At 34.0% G+C, this 24,104-nt stretch overlaps 1 protein-coding gene and 1 long non-coding RNA gene across 2 annotated transcripts; one reads left to right on the top strand and one right to left on the bottom strand.

Annotated features, from left to right (window-relative positions):
- Positions 1–306: 306 nt before the first annotated feature.
- AFB5 (auxin F-box protein 5) lies at positions 307–3,561 on the bottom strand. The gene is made up of 3 exons (XM_086425593.1): positions 2,704–3,561; positions 1,904–2,396; positions 307–1,828 (listed from the first exon to the last, which is right to left on the bottom strand). Exons 1-3 carry the CDS (start codon positions 3,315–3,317, stop codon positions 1,067–1,069), a joined length of 1,869 nt encoding a protein of 622 aa, XP_086281719.1. The 5' UTR covers positions 3,318–3,561; the 3' UTR covers positions 307–1,066.
- Positions 3,562–11,176: 7,615 nt separating this feature from the next.
- Positions 11,177–17,902, top strand: LOC147409117 (uncharacterized). Its single transcript, XR_015172638.1, has 2 exons — positions 11,177–11,524; positions 17,515–17,902. It is a non-coding gene; the product is annotated as an uncharacterized LOC147409117 (long non-coding RNA).
- Positions 17,903–24,104: the final 6,202 nt, after the last annotated feature.

Consider the following 24,104-nt stretch of genomic DNA (forward strand, 5'->3'; position numbering starts at 1 on the left):
GAAGAATGCAAAGATCCAATTGTTTCGATCATCTATTTGTACATCTTCTAAGAGACTCAGTGTTGGCTCTGAAAGCTAAAATCCTGCCTGCATGAATAACCCAGATCACAAAAAGTATCCCGAGCCATCCCCGATATCTATAAAGACAATCTGAAATAATGTGATGGAATGAATGATATAAATCAACTAAGCAGGATCACTTACAGCCTTCAAGATCTCAATGATGAACCCACCTAATTGTAGTTGGTGAATTCTAATATGCAAGTAATACACCTTAAATCATTTGTAGCATTTGCCATAAATTGATTACTCACATTCAAGATGAAATTTATTAAACTCTCACATTGCTAATAACAAGATAAATTGAAGAGTCATTCTAGAACCAAAAAGATCTTAGAAGCAAACCCAAAAGAAAAAGAAAACTTCCTTAATTTCTAGCCAATTTGCTCTGCTGTCTAACAATCACTGGCAACAATTAAGGAAAACTACCATTTGAAGAAAGATAAATTGACTTCTTTAGGAGAGACAAATACTTACTCTACATATGGCAAGGAAGAAAAGATTCCAAGTCACATCTTTTGAATCTCAAATCCCTTCAAGTTGTCACCTTTTGCACACAAAAGACAATGTAACCAGTCTACCAGCTTGAATCATAAGGGAAAGAGTAATCTCAGATTCTCCTCCCAAGATGTAACCCATCTATCATCTTATAAACAATTTCAAGAGGCCTAACCCTGCATTGCGCTCTGATCAAAGAGAAAATGCTGGAAGAAACATGAATAATCGCCTACTAATACAACACCACCAGATGAGCCAACCTCACCTCTCCGAAACACCCATTAACTACATCAGTTCAGTCTTCACCAACCATTCAGAAGGACAACAGCAAAGATATGCAGCACTTTACAGTGTCTTCCATCTCAAATGCCATTCCAATAGAGCCCAATCTGAGAAAAGATAAGGTGGGGGTACAGTCTGTCTAATAAGGGAACCTAATTGTGGGTTTTAAAGGTTACCCTCCATACTCAACCCACCCTCCTGCAAAGAATAAAGATAACAGCATGCTTTACAGGATCGATACAAATGGTGGTACATCACTCCTCCTCCCTTCAAGAGAACGATACATATATAACTTTTCCACAGAATCATTGTCGCGCCTTTCTTCATCACTGTCCCTCATCACTTCGACCACCAGGTGGGGCATTCTTCTGGCAACCTCCTCACAACCTCCTAGAGAAAGTTTACATGAAGACATCCAGAGGAACCTCATGTTGTAATAGTGGTGCAAACCGGAGAACAAAGCTGCATCCCCAAATGGGCTGTCTCTGATCTCAAGCTTCTGCAATTTGGGGCAACCTTCAAGCACATACCTAAGCCCTACATCACTATTCCCTGCAAAAGCAACAGAAAGGGTCCTAACCAACTTCCCATACTTCCCTATGTAACTGAAGGCCTTATCAGTGAGGAGACCAGATATTGCAAGCCTGGTGAGCTTCTTGCAGTTCATGACAATGGCTCCAAAGCCTTCATCCATGGGTTCTCCGGTTAAGTGGTCAGGTCGGTGCCGTCCCATTATACAGAGACGGAAGACCACAAGTTCTAGACAGTTATTTGACATGGCCACAACGGCAGCATTGGTCATCCGTTGGCAGAAATATAGAATGGATCGTAGCTTTCTACAGCCCTCAGAAATAGCAAGGAGGCCAACTTCTGAGACAGATGCCTCACCATCCTCCCGAGGATCAACTGGGAAAACCCGTAGCTCACGAAGGTCCTTACAAGTTGCTGCCACAGCCTGAAGTCCTTCGTCGCATACTGAGTCAAGAACCTGAAGACATACCACTAGTAAGTAATCGGGCAAACAATTTATGAAATAAAACTAACACTCGAAAAGAGCTTATACCCATAAATTCTGAAGCTTATAGCAGTGACGAATGACAGATTGGAGTTGCTCGGCATCAATGTTGGCATAGCTGAAATTAAGAGAGATCAGTTGAGCACAGACGGGATAGATCGTGGACAGATAATCAGGTACAATGTCCCTGAATCCTGAGAGACAGAGTAGGGATCTGCACGAGGCAAAGGCCAATGATAATTCTCCATGTGTTAGGGGTTCGATGGAACTAAATGACCCGGTTCCAAGATGTGTGAGTTGTGGAGCTCGGATCAAGAGACGATAGAGTTGCCCAATGGAGATGTGTTGGTTCAATCTTAGCTTCTTCAATGAAGGAGACCGCGCTACGAGCTGCTCCAACACTTGGAAATTTACTGGGCAGTCAACGCAGTCGAAACTGAGAGATTCAAGACAGGTTCCGGTCTCTGGGAAAAAGGATATCCAATCTATTTCATTTTCAACTGTAACATCATCTTCTATCAGATCAAGAACTCGAAGTTTTCTGCCAAATCAACACATTATAGTATTTTTTTTTTTAGGTCAAATGGATAGATCTCAGAGTCAAGATTCAGAAAATATCGTTCCAGTTCCACATAAAAATATAAAAATCATAAATTTATAACGGAGGTCATACCCATTATGAAATTAAAGATAAGAAATCACAAAAAAATAAGGCGGATCAAACCCATCACGAAATTAAAGTTTTAAATATCTAATCAAGTTAATTCATCTTAAACAAATTACACAAAACAAAAACCCTAGACTATTATGAACAGATCTAATTGAAAGAAAAAAAAAAACAACCTAACCTGCACTTGCTAGCGACCTCTGCAAGGCCGTTGGTACTGAACCCCTCGCAACAAACAAGAACGAGTTCTTTAAACCCAGGGAACGAGTCAGCAAGAAGAGTCAAATCTTTATCAGTAATCGACATCCTCTTCAAGCAAACCCTCTCCAACGATGGATACGAAGAAGCCATGGCAGTAACCCATGGAGTGAAGTGCGCACCCCAATTCTGCGGAACGAGGTTGAAATCTGCGAACCTTGGCTTACCCTTCAACATCAAGGATCGGATTCTTCGAAACCTCTGGATCGCTCTAAGTGGAGACACCGAGTAGCAATTTCCAACGAAGAGGTCTGAGCGAGTTAGAGCTTCGGCTCTGTACCAAGATTTGCAGACGAGTGAGACCGAGTTACGGTCGTGACGAGATGTGAGGAAGAGAAGTACGTTCTCGATAACGTTCTCTAGTACTTGATCTGCTGGGATGGATGGCGACGAAGAAGAAGAATCGCTACAGAGGAGATCATGATTGGTAGATGATGATGATGATGATGATGATGATGATGACGGTTGAAGTTGAAGAAGAGAGAGATCCATAGGTCTCTCATCATCTTCGGAAATCTCAGATTGATCGTCTCCCATGACTCTCTCTCTCTCACTCTCTCTCTCTCTCTCTGATCTCTCTATAAATAAATAAGTCTTCTTTAAGAACTCAGATCATCAAAGCTTCTCTGTGTGTCTCTGTGCATTGGGGAGATTCTTCTGCACTGTTCAAAGACAAACTCCACGCATCAACACCCCTTCTTCCATTATTTGGGTTAAATCTCAAAAAGTGCCTCTACTCTCTCCTCTCTTCTCTCCTTCTCCTCTCCTCTCCTCTCCAACTTTTTAGTTTTAATTATTTATTATTTTATTTCATTTTTATCTTATTGGGTAATTTTAATTATATAACTTTTTCAGTAATTTAAAGATAGCCCTTGGGATTTTGGTGAATATTTTAAATACCCTTAATTGTAAACTAATGACATTCCTGTAATGATGTTGGGATACTAATATAAAATTACCTAAATAACCTTATCCTCTGCAATAGTAAAAAAACCCTTGTGCTTAACTTAAACAATTTATCCTCTTTCAACTTTCAAATCCCAAGGATAAGACATGATTTTTTTTTTCTTTCTAAGATGAATTTAAAAAAATGAAAAATTAAGTAATTTTAAGTGAAATATTAAAATCAGAATCAAATAAATAAAATAAAACTTATCTCAAAAATTCTTGAAGTGCTTAAGGATACGGGGTTTTGAGACAAAGGTCAAAGGTTGAGACGAGGGCATTTAAGTCATCTTCATATCCTAGAAAATCGAGAAAAAAAAAAAAGAAAGTATTGAATGTGGGGGGTCAGTGAGAGAGAGAATTATATTAGAGGTAGGAAAATCATTTTCCCTATGTTGAAGTATGAAAAAAGAGATAAAAATTTGTGGGAAAATCACTTTCAAGTCCATTTCCCCATGTGGATTTTAAGAGAAGACCATAAAGAGGGGGTATATCTTGAATTTCAAAAGACATAGGATGTCTTAAAGATTGACGAAATCCAGGAGGGGCATATCTAAATTACCCAATTTTAATTTTAGGCATTTTAGTACTACCGCCACGCCCACGTTGGGGCTTTCTACTTTGCAAATTCAACCGTTAGTCATGGACCTTTACTCTTTTTCAAGCAGTTGGAGAATTTTTTTGACTACTGTCTCTATCGCTGTGGGTTTATGTGGTGGCCTATAAGTGGTCCACGTGGAAACTATTCGAATCCACCAACTCATGGATGTAGGTCCACTGGTAATCAACTTAAACATACAAAAAGTAGAGAGATTTACTGGGAAGACCTATCTGTTGCTATTTTATCATAAAAACTCCCTTACTTTATGAATCACGCTATCATGACTAATTAGTAAGATTTGAAATCTTATTAAGGGTTGCTTAGCCAACACGGATTATTAAATTAGCAATCCAAAGATAGATATTTGTAGATTTCGTAGAAAAATCCAGATTCAAAAGAAAAAAATTAAAAAAACAACCCTTTTGAGATTGATCGTAGGTGTTGAAAATGGATAACTGGTGAAAATTATATATTTTTTTAAAAATTCTTAAAATTTTGTCCTTCATAACTTTATAGCATCGGATTATGTTTTTGGATACCACACATTGATATATTTAGAATCCACTCCAAGGTATGTTAAGTAAAAAAAAATTGAATTTTATGATGTGGTTGTCAGAATTCCAAAGGATATTTTGTAATAAAAATGCAATAGTTGGATCTGTCGGATAAATCTCTCTAAAAAATAAGTTGATGGATGAAATTTAGCTATTGGATTCAGTCATTTTTATTATAATTGTGGGCCCAAAATATTTGTCCGGCCACAATACTTAGAACTATCCTTCTTCAATCTAATATAGGTAGATTACCTTTTACTTCAGGGGACTTGCAATTACACTCTAACTATGGAGTTGATATCACTTTGGACAAAATAAAAGAGAAAAATTAACAAAATTGTATATTTATATTTCTAAATGAATTTTTATCTATAAAATTTAAAATGTTAGGATGTATTATAAAATAATTAGTACATATCATACTCAAAGGCGCTGACACATATTGGATCAAAAACCTATCGACAATTCGACATCGTACCGAATCCAATCACTTTGTCCTAGGGTAACATGGTTGTTTATCAGCATGTTAGGATGCATGTTTAAGCAGGTCAGCCACCTTATGTCATGATAGCGCTACTACACATCAACGTATCATGAAGCATGCTTGGATAAATCAATCACATCACAGGGTGACGCTAATCCCTAGTGAGTTCGTGTGGTAGTACTTTGGGGGAAAGTTCTTCCCCATCTTTGGTTATCTTCTCCTTGTGGTTGGGGGTTCAATGGGAATGTCTCAGACTTGAGGAACTCGATTCCCAATTGAAAGCATTGTACTTAGATGATAGGATTCGGGTTGTTTTTCTCTCATACCTATAAATACCATAACTTCCTTAGAATTAATGGGTGGATTGTCCATTATTTGATGATCGAATGATTATAGGCTTAGTCGTGCTGGGGTGACACATGATTTATTGCAATTCTCACAATTCTGACATGGTGGTGCGCGCATAACCGTAGCATTAGTGTCATAGGCTTGGTTTCGGCAGAACTTGGAGTCATCACACTAGTGTTTGTTTGATGATAGGAATTTTTATTTTTTATTTTGAGAGGGGGGAAGGTTCCTTGGTAAGACTGTTAGATGAATATATTATGTACCTTTGTTTTCCCACTGTGTGATTGAACTAGGTAAATATTAAAAATTTAAAAGCATAGTTTTAAAACTCGTGAAGTCACCTAGGGCCTGTTTGGATACCAGGAGCAGAACTACTCTTCCAAAGAACAGGAGCTGAAGTACTCTATGGAGGAGCTGGAAAAGTAATTCTGTGTAGAAAGGCCGTTTGGCAATCAACTCTGTGAAGTACTGGCAGAAGTACTTTTGTGCTGGAAGTCTGTTTGGGAACCACACTGACTTCTCATGACTTCTAGAAAAAAGACCAGAATACCCTTATATTATACTAGTTACTGTTTTTTATCTTTTAGTGTCATAATATGCCTTCAAACTATACTGTTTTTGACATTTTAACTATAAATATTAATATAATATAATATAATATGTTTAAATCCATTATATTCAAAATTTAAAAAAAAAATTGACAGACTGTTTTTGACATAGTATGACATAATATTAAAAAAAAAATTGACAGACTGTCTTTTAGTGTCATAATATGCCTTCAAACTATATTGTTTTTGACATTTTAACTATAGATATTAATATAATATAATATAATATTTTAAATATTAAATATTAATATAATGTGTTTAAATCCATTATACTCAAAATTAAAAAAAAAAAATTGACAGACTGTCTTTTAATGTCATAATATGCCTTCAAACTATATTGTTTTTGACATTTTAACTATAAATATTAATATAATATAATATAATAAATATTAATATAATATAATATAATATAATATTTTAAATATTAAATATTAATATAATATGTTTAAATCCATTATACTCAAAATTTAAAAAAAAAATTGACAGACTGTCTTGTAGTGTCATAATATGCCTTCAAACTATATTGTTTTTGACATTTTAACTATAAATATTAATATAATATAATATAATATTTTAAATATTAAATATTAATATAATGTGTTTAAATCCATTATACTCAAAATTAAATTTTTTTTTTTAATATTAATAAATGTTTCTTTCATTTGATTTAAGGGCAAATGAATTAGAAATATTTTCATAGAAAATTAATAAAGTTAAGGGTATTTTGGTAAAACGAACCGTTAGATTTTGACTCCCCGCAAGATGAGTTTTGAGAAATAGGTTTTCTCGACTTCTTCACAAAGAGTAATTTATTGCTCTTGCGCGGAGTAACTCTTCAAAGGAGTTGTTCATCAAAACGCATCCAAACGACTTCTAACTCCCCGCAAGAGTCAGAAGTAGCCAAGGAGTCCTATCCAAACGCCTACCTAGATTCCAAGGTGACTCAACCCCGAAATTCAAGGAACAAGCTGTTAAGTCAACTCGACAAATTGGTATGTTTAGAATCCTAAATGCTTTTCACTCGTATCTCAAAGAAAAGTACCTATGATCTTGTACACACATCCATGTCAACAATGTATGATGAATGTCAATTTTAATGTTACTTCAACATCGATTAGATATTACACAAACTTATTTATCGTGTTGAAATCCAATTACCATCCATCTCCAATCAAACTAATTTTTGGTAATTGATTTATCAAGTCATGGTTCAAACAAAATTACTTAATAAGGTAGTGAAGTATAGTCACCCTCAAAATCCATATTGATAGACAAACGTTCTTAAAAGAAGTCCTATAGTGCTTAATAACACCCATCAACTCTTAGAAAGACAAAAATAAGACAACCAGTCTTTGCCTACTTATAACACCTATCATAAGATAAGAGAAAAATGCAAGTTGTTTGTGCTATTCTGCTAATGGAACTGCAACCATAATCAAGGGGATTTTACTAATTTTGTGAACTACAGGGTGGTCTTAGTAATTAGCTTTGTCGTTATTTTCTCCTAAAAAAGTCACCAAATAGAGAAAGAAAACGTCTGGGACCCATTTCTATACATTCATTTATAAGTTTATTGAAAATTTTCCAATAATCTTTAGAATTATAAATAAATAAATAAAAGTAAAATAAATAAATAAATAAATAAAAAAAGACAACAATGATGCTATGGCAACGGCTGGGACCCATTTCATTTTCAAGAAATGACAGCAGTCCTTTATAATGTTATCTTCATCGAGTTTTTTTTTTTTTTTTAATTTATTTTTTCACTGTTTAATTGCATGATTGGGGGTGTAACAAATTTTTAATCTTAAAATCAAGTTAATGTTCAATGTATATAAAACATAAATTATAGATCTGTTAGTGGATTTAAAACGTTGGATCTATTCTTAATCAGCTGGAAACAAGAGAACGTGTGTGGGATGACCTCTCCCTGTTGTTCCCCCTTAGTGCTTGGGGTCACGAAAGGGAACGTTCCTCACTTTATATGGAGAATGGCACCTAAACTAGAGTCCATAGCTATCATGGACTCTAAAGGACACAAGGACAATAAATTATATTTTGAATGAAATTTTAGCAGGTTCACACATACATAAAATATCAAGTAACTCTAGATGAATATTATTGGAATTTGTATCATTAATTTTATTGTAATTAGAAGCTGGTATGTGTAAACACATGTAATTCCAAGGGGTTGTCCTAGTGACAAGTCAATTTAAAATATTAATTAAAGGATTTTTAAATACTAGATAGTTTAATAGATTTCTTTTTTTTTTTTTTTTGTAATTTTAAAAATTAATCAACGTGATTGTAAGGATCGTGTATTGTAATTTTCTTAATTTTTAACAAAAGCGATCATTATTATTTTAATGAGAGAAGGTGGAGTAGAAGTGAAAATTACCACACACAAAAAATGACCCTTTAAAGTTTGTTAGTTTTCACAATTACAATTTTTTTCTTTTTTACTAATATTTTAAATTATCAATAAGGGCTTCTGATACTTCTGCGTTTGCACATTGCCACCTTCTATTTAAGTTTTAAATGTAAAGGCAGGGCATTTGTGACCAAATTTTGGTGTCCAACCACTTCTACTATGCCTTCTTTGATTATAATAGTAAAGATTAGTTGTGATCTATTCACCTCTAATTCATACTTTTTTTTAGGCTAATTTTTCTGTAATTTTATTACTATTTATTTATTTTTCATATTTATTATGGGATTTTCTTTAGTTAGGCTAATGAGATCAATGGTCAATGTGAAGGTGGGTTTAGTGGGAGCAGATCGTCTATAATAATCTTTTCATGTGGTTACGTGTGGTGCATTTAGATGGTTGTAAAGAATCCCACGTGTCACCGACATAAAAATCCTTCGTTGAAACTTTGGGGTTTCAGTGACCATTAATTTTCGAAGCCATTGATTAGGCTTAATTATTTTTTTTTTTTTAAACTTGTTCTTTTTTCTTCAGAAATCTAATCTAAATCATGATCATCACATGACTGATGTGTTAGATTTTATTTTTCAATATGTCCTCTTCACCATTGAGAGATTACTACACAATACTATAGAACAAAAAATAAAAATACTACAGAGGATGGTTTTAAAACCATGTCATGGGAACGCAACACTCCTCACGCCGTGCCAAATTACCCAAGTTGGCACTTTCTTTAAATGGGAAATGTTCATTGAAGTTCTGTACAAGATTCTTCATTCCTTAAGGAAGAACATAGGAGATGAGAGGAGAGATTCAAAGAATTGAAAGAAAGGTTTTATTTCTTCTTTTTTTTTTATAAAAGTTTTGAGGACATTTTACCTAATTGAATTCGTTGCATCTGTCTCTAATAATTGATTATATCACCTTCAAAGGGATATCATGCTTATGTCCTGGAGATGCATCACCACAAACCTAATGTCATTGAGGACTCTAGTCAACTAGGCACAATTAATACTTTGAAGACAACATGTGTCTCGATATCTTTACTAACCAAAAATAATAATAATAGTAAGTTTTCATATTACTTTTTTGTTTATATTTTCTTTTACTCATCATTATATATAGTAGATTTTGTTAATTCTCTTGAATTAATCTTGATTAATCATATATAATTTTCTTATAATTTAGTTATTTATGGAGATGGTTTGCTCTAATTTGATCACATTTCTTTATCCCTTACAAATTTACAAGAAAAATGTTGAAGTAACATTAAAATTGACATTGATTCTCACATTATTGATGTGGATGAATGTACGAAATCATAGATGTTTTTCATCGAGATACATGTGAAAAGCATATGTGATTATGTGGGCACCTCCACATCAGTAATGTGAGAATCGATGTCAATTTTAATGTTACTTCAGCACGATTTAATTTACAATTACTTAGCCACCTTTTCAATAATATTGAATGGTACAAGAGATAAGAGTTGTTTTTTCTTTGTGATTAAAAGAATTTTACAAAATGATAATTGAGTTATAGTCAGTTTGCATTGATTTTGATAGCTATTTATATATTCTATATGATTTTAAAGATCTAATGCTCATGATTTAATATAAAAAAATGGGAAGAAATTTTGTAATTGTAACATCTATTAATCCAATTTTAACAAGAAAATTAGTTAATCTTTAAACATAAATAAGTTATGCAAATACATAAATTGAGTAGATTCGATCCAATTAGAGTCAAACAAATCTTGTTTTTAACGTCTATTCTTTGAATAAATCATCCTCAATATACGTGATAGTACAATTATTGAAGACCATCTTCGATTTGGACCGTGGGACGATGCTCCTACTATGCCCATGAATATGCTAACAAAGTGTGATTCAATTAACAATGTTATGGTGAGAAAGAACACAATTACTTCGATTCCTCTTTTAATTTCAAGTTTTACTAATCAAAATTACAACCCACAATGAGAATAAAAACAAGTGAAATACAAAAATTGAATTATTATAACACTAAATAAATATGGACTTAATTTTTCACACAACTAACATTTGCATCTTTCTTGATATATTATTTATATTGTATCATTTGATGTAAGGATTAGTACTACATCTCTAGTTTAAGAGTCGTGATAATCGAACTCATTTTTTATACACTCCCTTCATAGAATCATAGATTCTTTGTTTTGGGACATATAAGGATAGATCTTTATGATTTTGTACGATTTTGTAGAGGGAGAGCATTTTAAGTTTCATCAAAAAACTCATATCTAAAAAAAAAAAAATTTAAAATAATTTCTCATGAAATAGATCCAAGATTTTGAAAATGAACGGCTACTGAACTTCGACGTAACTCTCATACTTAAAGATGAAATTGAATGATAATTTTTTTTTTCTTTTTTAAAGTCATAGAATTTCGTCCTTTGCAATCTTGACGCATCGGATGATGTTTTTGATGCCAAGAAGAGGTGAGCCCAAGTGCCTTTAGTAGGGCTAGGAGACTTTAATATATTAAAAAAAAAATGGTACCAAAACTGAACCCAACTAATATCGCAATTCCGTGTCAGTGGTTTGGAAAATTAAGCCCATTTATTTGTTCTGGTTCGATGCCTTCAGAATCTAACCCTTGTGCCTCTGCTACTTCTATCGCCAGAATCTAACGCTTTTCCTTCTTTTTTAAAAAAAAAAAAAAAAAATCCGTAATTGAATCCAGAATCGAACCCAAGCTACTTCACCTGCGCCATATTCTGTTTCCTCTATCAATAGTGAGTTTCCTCTGCGATCGAATCCATAAAATTAGGATTCACGTCTGGTTATAGATTTCAATTTCTTTATTCTTTCTGAAATGATATTGTAAGTGCTTGGTTGTTTTTTTTCGAAACGGTGTGGGAGTGGTTAATGTAAGCTTGCTTTGTTCGTAATCATGATTATAGTGTGTGGATTTTGGAATTCGATCAAGCTAGTTTGAAGTTCGAAATTTTATGTGGCAATTTATTTTTTTATTTATTTTTATTTTATGTTGAAATATTTGACACACTTGGTTGATTATGTTGCTGCCATTAGAGTTACTGTCATCTAATCTTGTCTAGAATCTTCAACTTGCATGTTCCTTCTAATTAGGGATGCAATCAGCCTTCATTTAATATGTCCAAACCATTTGAATCGTGTTTCTCTTAGTTTATTGCCTATTTAAACTACTTCTACATTTTATCGAATGTGTTCCTTTTTTTCTTTTTTATCTTTCTTAAATCTTTTCGCTCGTTCATCTCCGCTGTAGTCGTTCTATTAATAAGAAGTTTCTTAACACCTAACATTTAGTTCCATAAAGCATAGTTGATCTTATTATCATCTTGTAAAAGTTTCCTTTCAATTTGACTGGTATGTGTCGGTCAGATAGTACTCCAAAAGTGCACCTCCATTTTAACCATAGAATTTTGCTACTTTGGGTTGTCCTCAATCTCTTCATGCCTTGTGTACAATAGACTAGTTGATATGAAAATGATCATTCTTGGGTATTTATATACCATTACTTTTTATTGGACGTTCCTCTTCATGGGTGTCGTTACTAAAGTCACACTCCACATATTTGATATTGGTTCTGCTTATTCTAAAGCGCTTGAACTCCTAACATTTCTCCTCGTAATTTTAATTTTGCATTGTCTCCCCAGTATAGCCTTTGTTGTAATGTGTTAGCCAACTTTTTAGAAGGCGGAACTACCATATAAACTTTCGAGAACACTACTTGGGGTGCATTTCTGTTCTTGCTTCTGGGGAATCCTACCCCAAGTTCATGGTACAAGAGCATGTTTGTCTTCTGAACTTTGTTGTGACGCTGAGGGTACTCCAAATTAAGAAAGGAAACTAAGGAGCTGGATCAAGTGGTGTATCTTAACATGATGAAGAGTTACAGTAATTAAGAAATCGAATGACACAAATAATGGAGAGTTTCAGACATTCCGTTGAGAACAATCCAAAACTTTCAGGATTGAAACAAAGGTAGTTGGAACCCTCCATCGAATAATTAGAAGGTAATGATGATAAGGGACCTTTTAAGAAGATGGGAACCCTTTCCGTAATCATGTTCGGAGAGAATTACTAATTCATGTGCTAAAACTTTTGGACAAACTTCTTACCATTGATCACTTGAAATCAAAAAAATAAACTTAATATTTCTGTTCCATGGGCAAAACAAGTGGTAAATCGTGAATCGCTTACTCCTTGGTTATCCTCTTTCCCATGCTGTTTGGACTTCTTTCTTCTCCTAGTCTGGCATCGGTTGGTCGCTGCCTAGATTTGTTTGAGATATGCTGTAGTTGGTACACTTTTGGGTTCTCTCAGAGATGTCTGATGCAGTGGAGGATGATTCCTTTCGTGATTTGTCAGGGAATTTGGAAGGAAATGAATCACATAGACTTTGAGGAAAGTATGAAGATGTTGAGGCTATTGTTATCTCCATCAAAGCTGTAATGTTCAAGTGGTCATCCTTGTTCAAAGAGTATTTTAGGGGCTTGTGATTGGGTGGGACCTTATGCAGAGAGGGATTCAGTTATATGTTTGTTTTCTTCCTTTTGTATGTGCTGGCTAGGTCAACTTTATCTCCTAGGCCCACCCACTCTATCCTGTATTTTACTTTCATCTCCTATTTAATGAAATCCTATTAAAGAGACTACTTTCTATTTTCTGTTCCAATTAATATCCCAGAATACGTAAGTCTGCTAAATAAAACCGCAATTGCATTTTCGTTCAAACTTATTCATTTTCCATTGTTTAGTCTGACAATTTCTCATCACAAGTTCTCCCATGAATCTTAAATGATTATATTGATCACCTTATTTTAAATCAGTGAAAGTCCTTGCAGAAGGTGGTTAGGGTCGTATTGTTCTATCTGTCAACATCTACTCATCAGTCACGGGAATTGTATGCATGTTCACTACAAAGCTTGCATTTTGTAGTGACAATCCTCTTTCATAAAAAAGTTGGAGAAGAACAGATGGTAAATTTATATCACCTGTGAGATTGTTGTATTGAAATTTGTTAAAAAGAACCCTAAGATCCAAAGTATAAATCAACAAAAACACAAGAATCTCACAAGACACAAGATATACGTGGTTCGGTCAAAGCATTGACTTACGTCCACGGGCGAAAACAGCGATTTCACTATATTAACCAAAGAAGAATATGGTTACAATTTCTCTCTGCCTCTCGTATATCTCTCACACCCTTTAGGGTTTCATCTCTTACCCTTTATATACTTAGGGTTACAAAGAGGTTAAACGGGTCATGTGGGTCGTTAAACGGATCATCAAAAGATCCGGGTTGAATCCACGACAACTCTCCATATACAAGAATAGAAGACATAACCCAACAAAATTTCATTCTGATCAATAGCTCACTAGATACTACATTTGTTTATATTGTGGTTCCTGTAAGAGAATTGTGTTGTTGACCCCCATATAGTCGGGCAAATGCTTGGATGATCATGATAAGAGTGTTCACTGTTGAGTTCTATCTTGTGTCTTCCATGGGATTATTGTGTATAAACAGATCTAGCATGTAGTAGCTTGTTCTCATGTAGAATTCTATTCTTACACGCATTTGTTTATAGAGTTATGTGGAGCCCTCATTAAGATGATTCAAGAGCTGATTTTTGTTGAGAAGACCAGGCAATTCTGAAACTTCCAAAACTGTTTAAAATGAACTCAAATTTAACAATGACATGGATGGTCCAAAATGTTTCAACTTGTAATCCACCGTTGATAGAAGTATCAGAATGGGCTTTTTTTCACTGATGATGGTCTCCACAGTGAGAGGATCAAATAAACCATAAATCGGCCACCCAACTCCTTTTCCATATGAACCCCCCCACACACAAACCTATGTTAAAAACAGTATAAACCAACTTGTATAAGTGCATTTCACCCCTATATGTGTGCATGTGTGGATGCATGAATCCATTTTTCCAGAAATTGACACCTTTTTCTTCAGGAAAAAAAATGGGATGCTTGTTATACGTAAATACAAATGTGAGTCTTTTTCTTCAGCAATTTATATCTATTTCTTCAACAATTAATGCCTTGTCCCGAAATTGCTCTTGAATCATTTGGGGTTATAGGCTCAGTTGTGGAATTTAACATAAATTTGTCCAAATGCTCCATATAACATATTTTCTTGGAAGCACGAAAACTGCTGGCAATTCCCAACCGAATGGGGTCATTGCTGTTTTATTGAAATTTTCCATTTAGTTTGATCCGTACGCATGTCATATAATATTCTAGACGTGTGTCCCCATTTTAGCCATTGGATACTAATTCTATTGGGTCACCAATTTCTCTATTTTTATGGATAATTGAACCTAAATAATGGAATGATCACTTTAGGGTATTTCCTGCCCATTAATCTTAATTTGCAGATTATTCTTAGGTGTGTCCTTACTAAAGTTGCAGCTCATAAACTGTCTTTAGCCTACTTATTTTTAAACCCTTAGTTTTTTAATATACCCTTTCATGTACTCATTCCTCAGTTTCACCAACTAATACTGCATCATATGCAAAATTTACATACACCAAAGCACCTCTCCTTAAATATGAGCGAGTAGTAAATCCATCCATTACGAATGCAAAAATTATATAGACTATTGGCTAATCCTTTGTGCAAACTTGTATGATTGAAACTCCCTTGTCTCACCTCCAACCGTTCTCACACTAGTTTCATGCTAGCATACATGTCCTTGATAATGTCACCGTACCTGTTCGAGGCACCTTTTTCCTAATAACCACAAAATTAACCCTTTAGAGATTCCATATTATTCTTTTCTACGTCAATGAAGGCTTTATGTAGAGTTGTTCCTATTTACTCAAAACTTTTTTATTATTTGCCTAAGGAGAGAGCCGTAATGGTTGACGTCTGCCAACTTGGTTATCTGATATCATGGTTTCTTATCTTAACTTGCTTTTTACCATTACTCCGTCCATAATTTCACTAATTTATCTCACGATATTTAGTGAAATTCCATACATCTCCCTTGTTATCATGAATAGATAGCACAATATTTTTCCTCCATTCATTTTGATTTTTTGTAATCTCCAACATCTTGTTGAACAGCTTCATCAACTAGCAGTCCTGACACAATCCAATTTCCCTCATGAACTTCCAAACGTTTGTTAGAATACCATCTAGACCTAAAACCTTTTTTTTTATATATCTAATGTTGGCTGGAGCTCTGCTCTCCTTTGTAATCTTTAATCCTACAGAAGCTTCAATGCCCCATGACCTCTATATTAGTATTTCCTTAACTATATGCTCCCTATATACAGCTTCATCAACTAGCAGTCTAACTTAACAATTTCTCTCACGAACTTCCAATGGTCCTTTAGAATGTTGTCTAGGCCTAAAACCTTTTACCATCCACTCTTGGCTGGAGCTTTGTTATTTTTTGTAATTTTTATCCTCTCTAGCATTATTTCCTTATAGTTATATATGCTCCCTATACATAATTCACTTTTAATGCATTTAATTTGATCACTTGATCACAGTCTATAGTTTTTCTCCCTCCTACATTTTTGTAAGTCTAATCTTCTGACCCTCACATGACTTATGTTTAGTGCTGTCATTCCTTTCATCCCACACCATCGTAGTTTTTGTCTAGTTTCTATTTGCTTGTAGTTATCGGTGTCTTTTGAAGGCTTGATTTGTGTTCTTTTAGATTCCACTACCTAATATTGGGTATCTTTTATTTTGAAGTGTTCTCTTATACCTCTTAATGCAGACATCCACATCCACTGATCTATGTTGTTTTAGACACTCTTTTGGATGATTTCAGTCTTGCATATACATAGCTCCTCAGAAAAAAACAAAAATTGTAAATCTGGCTTCCACTTTATCTGCTCTTATTAGTTTGCAGATGTTATCTTTCTTTTTAGTTATATTATATTAATCCGGTACACCTATTTTTTATCGGAAAATATAACCTCAAACGACGTTGGAGGTTTTTCATCAAACAAACGGTTGGGATAGGAGGATATTTGTGGTGATTCCTAAGAAAAATGGATCCCATTGCCAGTGTCCAAGACCTGGTTGTAGGTACAGTGTGTTCATTTTGAATGTGGTCTAGTGTACATACATACCCAAACAGGTAAATATGCCTTAAAAAAGACAATTGGTTTACTTTTTATTATTTCCATATTTTACTTTTTATCTCATTTTATCTACTGATGGTTTCTCATTACTAGCTTATCTGTATTCATCTACTCTGTGAACACCAGATTCTTGGGACAATGTTTGAAGATGTGTTTTCGATAGGTGTACTAGTGTCATTCCTTATTATATCTGTGAACCTGTTTAATTTGCTATGTAGTTAACATCTCCAAGATAATCTATTTGTCTTTGTCCAGAAACTCTCAATTATCAAATAATTGTAGTCTCACTAGAATCTCTGAGAAAAGGTTCCAGCAATAAAACACATCGTCTTCACGTCATGCATTGAAAGTGAAATTGCAACTAATGTTGCAAATTGAATTTCTATATATCCCATCAATATTTGCAATTATGAAATTATATACAATATTTGCAATCGAAGGAAGCTTTTAGCCCAAGGAGTCCTTTACTATCTCTTAGAAACTTGGTTTTTTTTTTTTTTTTAATTTATAAACTCTTAGGCTTGATTTTCAAATTTTGAATTGAAATGATCACAGAACCTGTGTGGTCCTTGGGACCACTTGTAATACAGTTCTAATGAAATTCTGAAAGAAAATTGCAGGATACAGATGCAGCTTGTGCTGAAGTCTTAACCGAACATCACCTTAATGAGTGGATACGGGGGACCATTAGATGCCAATGTTGATGGGACTTGGGCTGCTTCGTTGTTACTGACCAGCTATGGCCCATGTGATATGAAGGTGGTTAATGCGATCATCTTAAAAGTGTGTATCAGAGGGATGGATTACGACGTGTGTGGTGGTCTCTTCTTGGCTTTCTTTGATGTTCGTTCTTAGACCCGTTGATGAATGTAGGGATGTGATAGCATTTGGAGCAAACAAATCGAATTCGATTATATATAAACTAATCATGCAGATGGATGTCTAACAAGCAAGTTTTAAGTATCTCGTCTATCTTCTGAAATGGGTTTGAATGCTGTCTTTTTATTATCTTGCCATGAAGGTTGTCCTGTGTTATCTAACTACCTTTCTACATATCATTTTAGTGGTTAATTAGTTATAGTACCAAAATTGACTAGTTACAAGGGTTAAAACTCCTACTTAACTTTAGATGCATGCATCTCGAAAAATCTCATCACGAGGTATTTTCACGTACTCTCTTGCACATGGTTTTAAATCTCATCAGAGACTGAGACAACTTGTCCAATACGTCTCGGTATCTTATACCAACGAGACGGATAGATAAGTCAAATGTATCGGACGAGATTTAAAATCATAGTTCATTTGTCTCATTATTGAACGAGACTACTCAAATGTATCAGAAAACTTGTCAGAGACGAGGTCTTGTTCATGGACGAGCAAGATGTCAAAACGAAAAAAGAAAAAAGAAAAAATCCTGTGATTGCAAGGTTTTCAATGGATTGGATACATATTGGATCGGAGTTGATTTGGTTACTATTTGATGAAATTCTAATAATCTCGAAGTCTAACCCGTTACCTTATTGATAATTTTGTTACAAATGAATTTCTTTTCTTTACTTGAATAATGAAAAACTACTATTTAAACACTTATCTCATGAGGGATTTGGACCCATGGTTCACTTTATTGACCCAACTTCCATCCAAGAAGACATCTCATCAACTCAACAATTCTTTATTGATGACTTAACATACAAAAGAGAATTAAAAAACATTCTCCAACTGACTCGTGAGCTAAAGAAAACTCCTAAATAGATTTTCAATTTAACAAGGATCTAATGTTTCTTCCTTTTTTTCAATTCAACAACTTTGGCTTAGTGTTTATAGGTGGTAAAACAATCCCTCTAAATTTCCTTTTAATGTTGGAAAAGTACTAATTGTTGGAGTTTATTCTATTATTTGCCAAACAATAGAGCAATTTCGCAAACTTAATCAAATCGTAACGTATCGGGCCGCCCAGACATTATTAATTAATCACAGTATCTATTAGCAAAATCAGTAAGGTGAAACACTGAATCCCTTATCCATCAGGGACCAACCTTGCCGCCATAGCTGCGGCTATGTTCTAAGATACCACCAATGGGCTCTTTGTGGGGACAATAAATTAGTCCAAAAGAGTGTTTCACATAGCCTTTCTTGGAGGAATTGATACTGAAGGACTGGCAAGATCCCAAGTAATCAGGTCTATTGGGTGGCTACATATTCATAGCCAGGTCCAGATGAGAAAATTTGTGTACTTGAGAACCAAACCCAAACTGTTTAAATGACTTATGTCCAAAGGATGCAGCCGAGCCAAAGTGGTCCGGGCCTGTCAGGTAATTGGGGACCCATTTGACATCCGTAATTGATTTAGGTGAAGGAAGAATCAATTTCTAAACTTTCTAATAGTAAGGATAAGGACGAGGTTAGATATACACTCCAAAAGTTAGTTTTTTTCATAAATTCTAACAATTGAATTTGAAAATTTCTCCTTAATCGCATGATGTGAAATTTGAAGAAATCAATGTCTAATGTGGTGTAGATTTATGGGACAATACTGCAACGACCTATTTTTTGAAAATATGGACTCTTTAATACTCACTTTCTCAAATATTAGTCTAAAAAAGATTTTTGAAGTGAGAATACAGATGAAAAAATAGATTTTTAAAGAAACGTATTTATTTGAGAATATTTGAGGTACTCTTATGTTTTAAAATTAATGACATGCCCCTTGACGATGATTATCTCTTATAGATCAATGAAAAAAAGATCCAAAAGAAAAAAATATTTAAAAAAAAAAAAAAAAAATCTTTCTTTCCTTTTCTAGTAATCTTTAACCTACATGGATGATAATGACTATAACAATGAATGATGCTGATGATGATGATGAATGGGATGACTATGGTCGTCATTATCATCATCGTCAAATTGATTTGGTTTATGTTTATTAGATTTATTAAAATAATTTTAAATAATTAAAAGGTGATTTTAAAATTTGACTTGAATGTTTATCAAATTGATCAAACTAAAAAATTAGCAAGTTGAGTCAAATATGATTATATTGAATTTATGAATAGTTTTTAATTAAAAAATTTATTTTATTTTTCACATAATTATTAATAATCAAATAAATTGATTAAGTTTTTTATTTAACTCAATATATTTTTAAATGAAACCATTCTGAAAAATTGTTAAAAGGGTATTTCAAGTATTTTCCTTGGAAAAAAAATCTTCAAAAGATCCTTAGTAGATTAATATTTTATTAAGTAGGACTTAAATGGTCCGTATTATTTATTAGGGGACTATTTGGTATATATTCTTAATAAAGAGTCCTTCACAGTCATTATTTGCTCCACTCCTCGGGATGTATGTAGGTCACGTCTTCTTTCTTTGACTCTGATGATCAAATTAGTCAACAATTTGATAGTGTTGCAAGAAGAACTAAGAAAATTTATGTCCCTTAACCCTCATTGTGTCTCTTTTATAGCTCGATGAAAGCACTCCTCGAGATGTATGCAGGTCACGTCTTCTTTCTTTGACTCTGATGATCAAATTAGTCAACAATTTGATAGTGTTGCAAGAAGAACTAAGAAAATTTATGTCCCTTAACCCTCATTGTGTCTCTTTTATAGCTCGATGAAAGGTAAGTGGATGTTCCATCTTACCATCCTGTCAATTGGTCATGATTCCCAACCAATAAAAAGTCATCTCACTCCTTTCATCCACCACGCGATCTCTTAGGATCATCCTGCTCTAACAGAGTAGGCTTGATTTGTCATTTTTGCATGTATAGAGAATTGTGCAAGCGTTGCATTGTGATTAGTTTGGTTGTTTTCAAACACTTTCATGTAAAGTCTTTCCTACGTGAAGCTTTTCTACCTACTTTGTGCATATGTAATCCCATTATTCGAAATATCACTTGTTTCGAGTATGCATTTGTTCCAATGTTATAGTGTGCGTCATCCTAACATTGGAGACTTGAAAATTCATCTACAGAATCGGTTTCTAATTGTGAAAGGGATTCCCAATTTATGAGATAATTTTGAGTCATGGTTTTCAAAGTTAACATGGGTGATCCAATTGAAATAAGAGTCATAGTTTTCTGACTCGATTTTTTTCACTCAGTCAAAACTATAGATCATTTTCTTCGGAATACACAAGAAAAATGATTTATGATTATGTGCCCTTGCCACATTATCCTAGTACTGAGCAAGTAAAAAAGTCGAGTCAGAAAATTATTAGTCTTGAAATAATTGTGAGAATTTATTTTAATTCATATCTCGAAGTGACATGTCCTCTTATCTTAACACTACTTTATTTTTGTTTTTAATGGAGTTAGAAATCATTAATCTGAGTATAATTTTGATAAGGTAGTCCTCAGCCAAATATTTATGAATATTGGTGGACCTGAAATGTAGGCACATAATAAATAAATAAATTAATTAATTTAAAAACAAAAAAAAAAAAAAAAAGCAAAAGAAGGCTTGGAGTTAGATGATGGTCCATTTACATTGGGTAAAGTGTTGGTGGGTGAATCCTTTTTATCCAATTGAAAGTTACCTCAAAGGGCCTGTACGGTTCACCCTATAGTGGCACGCCACCACACTTTTTCCTGTATTTCAATCTTATTAGTCTCTATAGTAATCGAATGCTCACACACTCCATTATTAGTTTCTTGTGCAGTGATTGCAGCGGAGAATGTGTCACCCCACTGGTTATTAGGAAGAAAGGATATGGTTGGGAGGAAGGATTCATTTTAATATGTCAGCCCAAACAAGGAAATTTGATTAGATAGCTTGGCCCCCTCCAAAAGGCACACGATTGCCCCAAGGCCTTTAGCTTTTCCCCCCTAAATGCAAGCAAGTCTTCTTTACTCCCCCACACATCCCTCCCCATGTCTCACCCCACCCCAACAAAATTTGGATAATTTTAACATACCCCTTCAATTAGGATTTGTTGAATTTTTGGAATATCCCATTGAAAAATCAACTTCATTACATAACCCCTTGACTTTCATCTTATAAGGGAGACTAGCAAGAAAAATATAATGTTATGTTAACAAGATTTTAAAATACCATTTGTGAGAGCAAGATATTATCATATTGGATTTGATACGAATGTAGATGATATATTTTTGAACTCAACTAGGCAAACGTATATGTTTGCTCCACTAACTAGCATAGGATCTATAATTGAATCTCGAAGAAGAGTGAAGGACTTAGGGTTTCAAGTATAAAGTCTGTAGATGCGTTTTCCCAAACACCCAACCCCTCACACATGTCGTGGTTTTTTCACCCATGACAACTAGCATTCTGCAAGTTGATTTGATAGTATCCTAACAAAAAGTGTAGCACTCTCATCAAAGGTGCATGCAATTTAACATTTCATGATGATCACGAAAAATAAGCTTAGCAGCCAACATAGGTCATCAACTCTTGATTGATACGGTTAAGCCAGCATGCACTACAAGCAAGAACCCTAAGACTATAAATTGGTAAATTTTAAAGGCGAAAAATGAGGTAAGTTGATCTTGAGCCCAAACTTTGATGAAATTCACAACTAAGTTGATCGTTAAAGTGTTTTTTGTAGGTAACACCGTATGATTAGGAGTTCCAATATCATTTTTAAAAATGTTGATAGAAAAGTAGGATCGACTTGACAAAAATCCTTCAACTCTATAATTTTTTCAAAAAAAAAATTTCTAGGACACTAGGTATACTTGTTATAAATAGTGAAAGAGTTGAAATAGAGTCGCATCACGTCCTTGTAGGTCGAAAAAGACAAAATCACTTGTCCAAGTTGATACTACTAGATCAATCACTATTGTATTTGTGTCTTGAATCCTTGGGATATATGATAGGGGAATCCTATATGGTACTTATCATTCTCAAAAGAGAAGGAAAAGATAGAAGAGAGAGGAATAAATTAAATCTAAAGAAGAATGTGTGATCTTACGTGTTCTCAACCTCTTTTGTAGAGCTTGGTTTGGTTGTTGATAGTGCATGAAGCTCATATGGAGTGGCCCCAAATAAATATATTTATATGATAAAAAAATAGGTACTTAAGATTTTTTTTAGTCTCTCACAGAAGACTGGGGTCAAGGGTGTCAGGGTGTATTCTCCATATGTGGAGGAATATGCCAAAATTACCCAAATTTTTTAAGAGAATTGTTAAGAGAAAAAAAGCTAGACACCTTTTATCCTTGTTACATGTTTTCAATGAAACCAGTGGTGGTGGGATTGTCAGGCACTCCTAACCCTTCTCTCACTCCAATAATCCTTTTGAGTCACTTATCCCACCCAAAGTGGTACTCTTTATGTCATTTTCTTTCCTCCACAAAGATGTTTTAACTTTTACCTTCTAATGAAAAAAATCATAATAACAATAAAAGAAAAGAATTCAAATACTATTCAATAGTAACACCACAATACCCCTAAAAACACTGTTTTTTTCTAACTTTTTTTTTTGTTACATTTTTATAGTTTGTTCAAGTGAAATGTATCCATTAATTAAAATGATCCAAAAGACCATCAACATTTATAGCATGATCTCAAAATTTTATTATTTTCAGCCATGTCATCTTTGCGCAAATACATATAAGAAATGGATTAACAAATATCAAAGATAAGCAATTTTCTATAACCCTGATCAATAATTTGCGGAAAAAAGCTAACTTATGCATGGGAATGTAATTTGAAGACACCCATTAGAGTTGAGATGTTGATCGTGACATTAAAAAATTTTCACATGCGACGTTAAGAATTACTAAACTATAAAGCAAAACCGATGAAACATGATTATTACAATGTCATAAAATCATTGAAGTTGAATAACTTCTCGAGATCAATTATACTTAAGTTCGAAACAAAACCTTTCAGAAAAAAGTTTCGAACAAAAATAGTTTAGTGTTAAGAAGTCACCTTGTACCATTAGAAAAGCTTATAGATATATTAGTTAGAAGACAATGATAATCCCCTTTGACAAACCTAAGTTCTTTTCAGTATGATTTAAAATATCATATCGATTGAATGTTTCAGTCAATGAAAAAACTGATATGATATCAGCCGATACATTCCTGAAACGTTTAATGTTTTGAGGTCAATGTTTCGTATCGGACTGGTAGGATTGTCAATGGATCGGATCAAACTTGAAACCCAATTTGTTTCGATCCAATAACTTCTGGTCCGGATCGATGTTTTGAATTCCTATAAGGTTCCGATCCGATATCTTATTG

The sequence above is a fragment of the Akebia trifoliata genome, chromosome 2, assembly GCF_017979445.1.
Source record: "Akebia trifoliata isolate Shusen 1 chromosome 2, ASM1797944v1, whole genome shotgun sequence".
Classification (NCBI taxonomy): Eukaryota; Viridiplantae; Streptophyta; class Magnoliopsida; order Ranunculales; family Lardizabalaceae; genus Akebia; species Akebia trifoliata.